This window comes from Limulus polyphemus, unplaced genomic scaffold, assembly GCF_000517525.1.
Source record: "Limulus polyphemus unplaced genomic scaffold, Limulus_polyphemus-2.1.2 Scaffold12, whole genome shotgun sequence".
Lineage (NCBI taxonomy): Eukaryota > Metazoa > Arthropoda > Merostomata > Xiphosura > Limulidae > Limulus > Limulus polyphemus.
In genome coordinates, this window is record NW_013665622.1 from 644761 (window position 1) to 654920 (window position 10160).

Consider the following 10160-nt stretch of genomic DNA (forward strand, 5'->3'; position numbering starts at 1 on the left):
GTGATGACTAGCTGCCTTCTCTCTAGTCTTACACTGCTAAATTAGGGACGGCTAGTGCAGATAGCCCTCGTGTAGCTTTGCGCGAAATTCAAAACAAACAAACAATAATGAATATAGAATCTGTTAATGAAGATTTTGTTTATTTGTTCACTTGTATTTGGTTGTTTTTCTATTCTGTCTTGTGTTCATTTTATTTTCTGCATAATATTTTTGAAATATGCTGTATTACGGATACTTGATAATTTTCTACTGGAAATCATTGTATCAGAATATGAGATATATATATGTCTGCGTGTTTTTATTAAGTACTCACTTGATGAACTATTTATTTTATAACTGATTAAATTTGTATACAGATATAATTTTGATTTATAAGTTTCCATTGAAATAGCTAACTGGATAAAGGAAAATGGAAAATATCAATTATGTGGAAACAGCTCTGGAGCAAAGTAAGTGAAGGAATTTACAACTTGCATTTTCAGAGAATCAACCATAAATTTGTGTTAAAATAATCTTTCAATGTATGGTAGTAGTTTAGAAATTTAACACATGTTATCCATAAGTTACTCAAAGATGATTTACTTTCAAATGTGTAATCAGTCATTTTCTCTAGACTGCTTCATTCTTAAAGCCAAAGTATGCACCATATTTATTTGATGTGGAGGTTTTCTTCAGTATTTATTCAACTTGAGTTCATTGGTATAACTAACTAGTGGAAGAATAATAATGAAATTTATACATTTAAAATTAATGTAGGTGAAAGCATTAAATATTAGAAACATGGTTAAAATGTTAACCACAGTTCTCTCGTTAGCTTCTGGAAAAAACCTAAAATAATATGTTTTCAAATACTTAAGGTAGTTTTTTAGACATTTTGCAGCATTTATTTTTCTAATTTTGATTTTATTAGCCCAGAAGGAAGAATGACAAGACCAATGTCTGTGTCATAGTTAGTACTTAAGAAGTATCCCGATGAAATCCATAAAAATGTTTTTTTGATACCAATATCAGATCTATGAGTCAAAAGAAACCAAATGACAGATATTTATGTTTTGTTTGCAGAGAATAATCGTTGTATATGTGGTATATAAACATAGTATGCTATTTCTACATTCTGATATTAATATAATAATATTCTAAATTAATCAGTTATTCTGAGTATATGCAGTTTTTATGTGGTCAAGAAAGTCATTTAGATAATTTTATTCTAGCTGCCTTTGCTCCTTTATTATTTTTTGGAGACACCACCTGTTTTACCCTAGGGTGGTACGAATGTCATTCTGCACGTAGTGCAAGGATATTGATTGCAGTTTTCTCCACTGGTTGGTTAGGTGATGTCCAAGAAGTCTCAAGGGAGAGATTCTTGCCATGTCTGTGGTTTCCTGTGAGTGGAAAAAACAGATTATTTCCCTGACATTCAAGGGTGTAGCAATTTCCTAGAGGATTTCAGACAGGTAACTGCTGGGAATCGCTCATCTCCACAGCAGGCTATACAATGCATGATCTGAGTCTAGATGGTCTGGACCTAGATTCCATTGAACACTTGAACGATACACAACTATGAAGCTGCAAGACAGTCACTGCCAACTTGTGCCAAAAGTTAAACTTAGTGGAAAATCAGTCAATCTGTTGGGCTAAGCTAAAGGCTCAGAAGAGAGGTACCTTGGAGGGCTTGGCTTTCTACACAAATGATCTACCCCATTTGCAGGATAAGGCTTACCTTGTGACCAAGCAAGAAGTCTGAAGTTTTCTAGGTTTCATTTCATATTGTCAATGCCTTGTGGCCAATTCTTCATAATACCATTATCAGCTCTCACGAAAGTTGAGACACTTCAGATGGAGTGTGGAATGTGAGAAAGCATTTTAGTCCCTGAAGTATTCTTCAGTAGATGCCCTTGTGTTGGTGTATCCATGACAAGACTGATTTATTGTTGGATACAAGTGATAGTGAAATTGGAGCATTGTTACTGCAGTTGCAAGATGGAGTATATTGTGTATTTGTGTTTGCTAATCACATGCTCATGAACCTTGAATACTGTACAACAAATAAAGAACTGCTTGCAGTTGTGGGTTTCACAATACCTTTTTGATAGAAAGTTCACTGTTTGAATGGACAATGCATTGATGAAGTGGTTGATGAACTTTTAAAACCCAGAATAGATTCTAACACACTGGATAACAATACTGCAGGAGAATGATATAGGCATGTAATATTGCCCTGGCCCAGAATATGGAAACACAGATGAATTCTTTCACTGCATATTCAAACCCTGTCCATTCATTGAATGTCCTGGCATGTGGGAGTTTAAACCATTTCTGTCACAGCAATGACAAGCCATGCAGTAAGAGATTCCATCAGTGGATGGGTGTCACATTGCAATCATTGCTTTAGAAGCTCTGGGAAAAGCAAATAGAAGGACCCAAATCTAGCATGGTTGCTTCTTGCTGTTCAGAAACTTAAAATGTGACCAGCTAAGATAGAGGAATTTGCCATAGTTGCATGTAATATATGGCTTTTGTACAAGTGGAAAAAGATGTACCATTATTAATAACTCTCAAGCCATAGTTTGCATCCTGTGTTAAAGCTAATGTTCCTCAGTGCATTTCCAGGCTTTGAATATCACTAAGACTAGAAGATATCAAGGTGTGATAATGTTTGATAGCCATTCTATTAACCACATTTGAGCCTAGATATCCAGTGTTGGTTTCAACACTGTGAGGTATTTCCCTGAACAGGATAAACTCCAACAGAGAATCGTCCTGGATATTGCTCATCCACTCTCAAAGATGAAATGAGGGCACTTATATATACTTGTGGCCATCAATTAATTCACAAAGTGGGCCACAGCTTATTCATTGGTGAATATGTCAACACATTTGGTGGTGGTTGATGCATTGGAAGAGCACTGGATAGCTTGGTTCAGATTACCTGAAGAGATCTATATGGATGAGGGAGCTAACTTTAACAACCAGCAGTTCTCTTAGTAGTGTAAAGTGCTGGGTGTGATGAAGACATGCACTTCACCATATCAAAACCAATTTGATGGTTTAGTAGAGCAGGTAATACCTACTGTGAAGAGTATGTTTCCTAAGTCTGTTAATCTCAAACAAACCAATTGGAACAAGCACATACTATATGTCATGATTGCCTATTGTGCAAATGAGCAAAGCGTAATAGGTTGTGTTCTGAACATGTACATTTTTGGGCAGGAAATTTTACTTCCTGTAAACATGTTGCATGGTCTTTTCTTAGAACAAATACCCCACAATGTCTACAAGAATATGTGGCACGGTTAAGGTCTGCAGTAGTTGATATGCTCAAATTTGTGTGTCAATAGCTAGGAAAGACCACAGTATGAAAGAAGAGGTGCTTTCAAAATGAATGTACCAGAGTGGAGAATGAGTGTGGCTTTGGTACATGCCAGTAGCAGGGAGTCATTTGGCTCTGTTTTTATAGGATCTCTTCTTGTGCCCAAAGGAGTCAGTCTATTAACATATGAATTACAGCAGTTAAGAGAAACACAAAAGAACATAGTGCACTTCAATCAGCTGTGTCTGTATGTAACTGACAAACCTCTAGTGAACTAGCTTAATCAGGAATCACGGGAGAATACCAGTAAAAAAAGCACACAAGAATGCTGTTTTATCCCACTGTGATCCAAAAGATGAGGGGGAACATAGGTGAGAGTACTTATTTGACCATTAAGGATGACATACAGGAGGAAGTGCCAGCTCTTTGTTAAAGGAATGTAATCATATACTGCATAATTATGCCAAATGTATTCTGTGTTAAAGGATTATATCTTATGCTTGTGCTGGTTTACTGTCAGAGAGTTTTATTTTGTCCCTGAAGTTTTTGTAGTCACTTTGAAAGAGTTATTTTCAATGTTTCTTTTACATTGTAGATATTTCGATTGGATCCTGTATTTATATATATATATATATATATTGGGGTCCTTTATGTATATGTGTTTATAGTTTGTAAGCCATTTTCTTATACTATTAATTTTAGTATATTTTATTTTCTTCATTGTTAAAGGGTTGTTTTATGCTGCTTCCTTTTGGTTTATTTCATATTCAAAGCTATTTTTATGAAGAAGTTATGCTCTGCATTGATTATTAGTCATTAATAAAGGGTATGTTTCATTTTGTATTTTAGAGTAACTTTTAAAACGTGAATTTGGTTTGTAAATGGTTAAATTTATTTTGAAAAGGTTTTTATTTTTCATTGTTTGTGATAGCGATAAAGGGCCTGTTTCTTGTGTTTAAATTATGTTGTATTAGGGGTTTATTTTGCATTTATTTGTTTGATATAGTTATCAATCAGTTGGTCAGTGTTAAAGCTGTTTTGCTGCAATATGATAAAAGACTATTGTATCACTGTTAAAGAGAATATTTCAATTGGGATTATGTATTACACATATTTGTTAGAAAGAGGGTTGTGTTGTATGTAAGTGTTTACAGGAATGAGAGAAGGTTACCATACTCCTCAGCCGGTGCTTGTGTATAGATTTTATTGGTTTTAATTGTTGGCTTGACAACAAATCTGATGTCAGGGAAAGAGGAAAAGTGTGGTACATAAACATACCTTGCATTTTCTACCTTCTTGTATTAATATAATATCATTCTAAATTTATCAGTTATTTGAGTATATGCAGTTTTCACAAAACAAGTGGTTGAGAAAGTTGTTAGGTTGATTTCGTTCTAGCTGCCTTTTTTCCTACATTTTTCTCTGGAGACAATACCTATTCTACCCATTGGATGCATGGGTGTAATGGTGTATATTGTGCAAGAATGTCAACAGGAGTTTTATCCATTGGTCAGTAATGTGGTATCTCAAGGTTATGGTCTCTATTATTTCTGTGGTATTGACCAAAAGTGACATAGATGGCATTCATATTTTTCGAGGGACAGTATTATAGAATTTGGCATATAGTACTATGATTTCTTAGTTAGTTCCCTCTCTTTTAAGCTCAAGCCTTCAGTTTGGTAAGTGAAGTTTAACTTCTTTCTGTAACTAGTAATACTCTCCTAAGTTTAACCTGTAACACTTACTAGTCCTTAATAAACATCTTTATAAGTTAAGATTAAAATAACACGTGTAAATTTTCAGTAACACAGATGTAGATGTATTAAAGAAAAACCAGCCTTTAAGTATTTATTATGCACTATTTAACATTAGTTTTTATTTAATACATCTATGTTATCTTTACAAGCTGTTAGAAAGGTCTAGAGAGCTAGCTATCTAGTAAGGGCACTATTCTACATCCTTTGCACTTATTTAACTTTGATTGTTTTTTAGTGTAAAGAAAGATTCTTTTCATTATGTGTTTTACATTGTGTCCAGTCTGTTTCTTTCTCAAACTCAGTCAAGGTCAATGAACTTAAAATCATTTCATCTCTTGTTGAATCTCCTTTTATTCTGAGGGCATATCCCATAACTCTAAGGGAAATCAGTTTGACCTGAATATACTAGAACATATGCAAGAAAGAATATTATAAAAAGTCATTTTTAGCATGTTTGACCAGTATAGTTATATATGATTCTATTTGAATATTTGACTTTTAAGCTTTATTTATGAAAAAAAAAAAAAATCTACTACTGACAAAAAAGTAAAAATAAACAGGCCGGAATTTCCTCATCATTTACAAAAATACCGAATCTACAGTTTTCAGTGTTTTAAAAAGTTATCAACAGAAAAATATATTCTTAACTAGTCCAAATTCACCTCTTATATGATATTCACAGTAGTATATAACTTTACCTCATTATACTTGCATAGTTTTTTTACCTTTGACCCCCATATTTTAGCACCTTCTCAACTTGTATTACTTAGATGATGATGATGAAGTACTGTATGAAGGCGATTTTCTGTTAATAACTAGTTTGAACACTCAAAGCTATGAATTTGGCATTATGGTAAATGATGATGAAATCCTTACATTTTCTTTATTTGTACATTTTCAGTAGTATATTCCATTTTATGTTTAATTTTACTAACAAATAATACTGTAAAAAGTCGCAATGTTCAAAATGGAATCATAAGCTACATGAAATTCTCTTATAGTTAGAGTGGACAAACATGTTAAAATGACTTTTTTTTGATAATCATCATATTTGTATATGCAAGAGTTTTTTTTGTACCCTCTTTGAACAAAATATAGGCATCGACCATTCTGTTTCTTTTGACTCTGTTGAATTGAAATTGGTGTGAAAAAATTATATTTTCTCTATGTATTTGAATGAGATACTAACTACATGTATAGTAATTGATATTGACTTTTGGACACTGATCTTTCCAGTCCTTTATTAGAACAAATGAAATGCATGAATGAATGAAATGAGCAAGTGTGAGGTTTTTAGTGAAAATAAGAACTGTTCTAAGATCAGTGATTGAAATTTTTAAAATTGTTAAAGATTTGGATATTCTATAAGTGGCTGGACATGAAAAGTATTTCATATTTTGATAGAGTTAGCAGAAGTGGCTTGTATATTTTAAACTTTGAAAGATAAGGTACAAGTCTGTTCTTAAGTTTTGATAAAAATTCTTATGCTCTTGTTAGCAGAATAAGGAACATTAAGAGAAATATCAAGTCTCTATATGATACCAGGAGAATGTTTTTACATTAGAAATATTTTTAGAACCTTTTTATGAGTGCTATGAGAAAGAATTTTTAACCTTGGTAATTTTTCTATAAAAAAAAGAAAGGCAAAACTCAGACATAATTAATGTGGATAATAAATAATGCTGTTTTTTTAGGGGGAGGGATTGAAAAATTCAATAGTGTAAATCTTTTGATGAAATTTTTCCTAAAAATTTTAAATATTTATTAAAAACTGTTGAGGGGCTTCACTATTTTCAAAAAGTTTCTGGAATATGTAGAAATTTGTAGTAATTGGAATACTGGAAATGTTATTTTGGTTTATAAAAAGTTAACAAAGAAATAATGGGCTTTTCTGTGTAACTTTTGTTGTTATTGGCCTACTGAAAGGAACTGCTAGTAATCATTAATAAATTTGTTTTGAAAAGTGGAATTCCTTAAGTAGCACTTAGTATATTTCAAAAAGGTTATGTTTTGTTTCATGAACTTGTTATGAATTTATTTTTATTTTTTATTTTTCTTATACTTTTAGCATTACAATAGTAACAATTAAGCCTATCCTTATAACAACTTCTATACTCATTTGCTATGCTAAACTTTTCTCTGCTTCTTATTCTTTTTGCATTTAGTTTTTCTGGCCCTCACCACTGTCTAGTCGTAGTTTAAAACTTTCCTTATAGCTGAGTAAATAGCCTTAGCAAACAAGCCAGCCTCTACCCTATTTAAGTGTAAACCATCCATTCCAAAAAAGCTCCCTTCTTCCACTGAACTGATCCCACAAGTCCAACCAGACAATCTGCTCATCCTTAGATGCTAACCTAAGCCTAGCATTTAGCCCTAGTGACCTATTTATAACTTCATCTGCACAGTTTATTCTGGGCAGTATCCCTGACAAAATTACATTATGGCCTGTTTCTTTAAATGCCATTATTAACCCTTTACTTATTAATTAGCTCCTCTGACCTACCTTTCCCTACATCATTAGCCCCTACAAGCACCACAAAAACTGCATCTCTGCTAGCCCTCATTTTTATATCTCCTGCTCTGTCAGTTATATCCTCCACCTGCTACTCTGGTTAGCATAATCTGAATCTTTTCTTCCACAGACTATTCTATCCACATGCCTTGTCAATGAATCACCTATAACTATAACCACCTTATCATCCACATCTTTCTCTGACCCTTTTGTTTTCCTTCCCTCATCTGTCAAGGCTTCTGTAACTTAAGATATATCTGTTTTGTGAGAAGCATATTGATGTTTCGGAGGGAGTAAAAAGAATCTGAGTATGATTGTTAAGAAAAAGCATGAAACCAACCAAGTATATAATATTTTTTCATTTTAGAATTTGTCCTAAAGGGTCTGTATGCCTGCAGGGTTATGGTGACAATCCTAATTATGGTTATACCAGTTTTGACACATTTCCGTGGGCACTTCTATCTGCATTCAGGTTAATGACTCAGGACTATTGGGAATCTCTTTATCAAATGGTAAGAGCTATTTATAGTGTAGTGCAAACATAATTTTGTCTTGTATCGTTCAGTTTCAACTTGAAGCTCTAATGTTTATTAAGCAGAAGCTGAACACGTGTTTCATCATTGTTTACCCCATAATTATTCTACACAACACCAATATATTGGCATATTGTCGTGATTCATGTCGGTACGTAATACTTTGGTATCAACCATACAATAAGAGATGGGCTAATTGAGAAAAAATAGTTAAGAGACTTAAGTTATGGTAAACTAAACTAATCCAGAGATTCAGGGTTTTGAGCATCACCACAAATAAAATGGAAGTTTTTAACTATCTATTGGTTTTTCCAATGATGAGATGGAGAAAAATTATTGTTCAGGGAAGTTAAGCCTCAATTACCTTTCCTATTTTCCAAATTAAGCAAAACATGTTACCTGGGGTTTCTGCTGCTAATTGTGGAACTCTTCAGAGTAACATTTAACAGTCATCTTACCCATAGGTAGCTGTATTCCAGTGTTTCAATTTATGGGGCCTTGCTGTGCTGAACCAAGATATTTAAACATGCATCATAAATGGATATATAGATGTATATAAGTCTTATTTAGTTCTAGAAATAGAAGATTGTTTTATTAATATATAAAGTTTTGAAATAAAATAAAAAAAATAGTAAAAGAGGGTAAATAAACAAAAATTCATTTATTGGAATGATTTTTGTTAATTTACAGAAAACTTTTCAGAGATTTTACTATAATATATTTTGTATTATTTACATATTTTTTTAATTATCAAATAAGCACAGTGTCATAATTATGGTGATAATGTTTAAAAGTTAAAATGTTTGATAAACATTAACCTGACTACAAAAAAATCTGCTAATCAGAATTCATAAAACATTTTGTATTAGGTTAAAAAATATGTACAAATAGCTTGAAACTATGTTTCATTTCTTAGAGAACCACAGTCATATTTTTAAGTTTGTCTACAGTCACTTAAAGTTGTCAGTTTTTTCTTAAATGATTTCCTTTTTTCTAATCTAACCCTCTGCTGTTTTCTGATTTTGTTTAACATATGTTCATTTTTCCAGTTGCTGCAAATATTTTACCCTATGAATTATCAAAAGCAAGTTGGCTTTAAAATACAAGTATCTTGTGTTACTTTAAAAGAGGCTGCTGTAGGAACTATATAAACAGCTTTAATCATGCTAGAAAGATGATACTAATATTATGGTGAAAAGTAAAACTCTTAAGTTTGTTGCACTTGGTAAAATAATGTACCAAATCTATGAAATGAAAAATTAATTTTTCACTAACTTAAGTTATAACATTTTGGACAACCCCTATAGTTTTGAGGCGAGTTTGCTATAGTAATAATTAGAAATACATTTCTTTTGTTAAATTTGTTCTGAGCTACTTAGGTATCCTTTCATAACTTTTGTACAGAAGTCTTTTTGTTTTTCTAAATATTGATTGCATCACTTTCTTATATTCAATTTTAAGTATTTTGGTATATGATCCTTTGAATATTATACTGTAAAAAAGGCTTTAATATCAGTACTCCATTCAGCAACATGTTTTTCTGAGATCAAAATAAAGAAAATGATGTAATTCAATATATGTCTTTTTTTGTTTTTTTACCAGGTGCTAAAATCTGCTGGTCCGTGGCATATGCTCTTCTTTGTCTTGATCATCTTTCTGGGGTCTTATTATCTGGTCAACTTGATCTTGGCTATTGTGGCTATGTCATATGATGGGTTACAAAAAGAGGCTGCGAAAGAAGAAGAAGATGCTGCTGCAGAAGAGGCAGAATATGCTGCTAAACAGGCTGCAAAATTGGTATAATCATCATGTTTTTGTAGTCTTTTCTTATAGTACTGGATGATTTAATTTTGAATCCTAATTGAGGTGAATAATTATAATGACATGAATGTGATTACAAACAATAAAGTGTGATTTTCTGTTTGTTTCTTTCTGTCTTGAGGTTAACTGAAGTCTGTAACATACAGTAAACAAACAACATTGTACTAGAATTTATTAGAAATGTAGCTCATGTGATTTCCATAATATATATATATATATATATATTA

The 10160-nt window shown here is 32.3% G+C and overlaps 1 protein-coding gene across 13 annotated transcripts in view; it reads left to right on the top strand.

Annotated features, from left to right (window-relative positions):
- The window catches only part of LOC106478902 (sodium channel protein para-like), a 182248-nt gene that overhangs the window by 111052 nt on the left and 61036 nt on the right, over nucleotides 1–10160 (top strand). For all 13 annotated transcript variants that reach the window (XR_002610019.1, XR_002610020.1, XM_022382610.1 and 10 more), the window contains 3 exons: nucleotides 392–449; nucleotides 7947–8091; nucleotides 9715–9909. Coding sequence is in view for 11 of the 13 variants with exons in the window: in XM_022382610.1 (XP_022238318.1) it covers nucleotides 392–449; nucleotides 7947–8091; nucleotides 9715–9909 (398 nt within the window). In the remaining 2 variants the exon portion in view is untranslated. The remainder of the gene's footprint in view (nucleotides 1–391; nucleotides 450–7946; nucleotides 8092–9714; nucleotides 9910–10160) is intronic.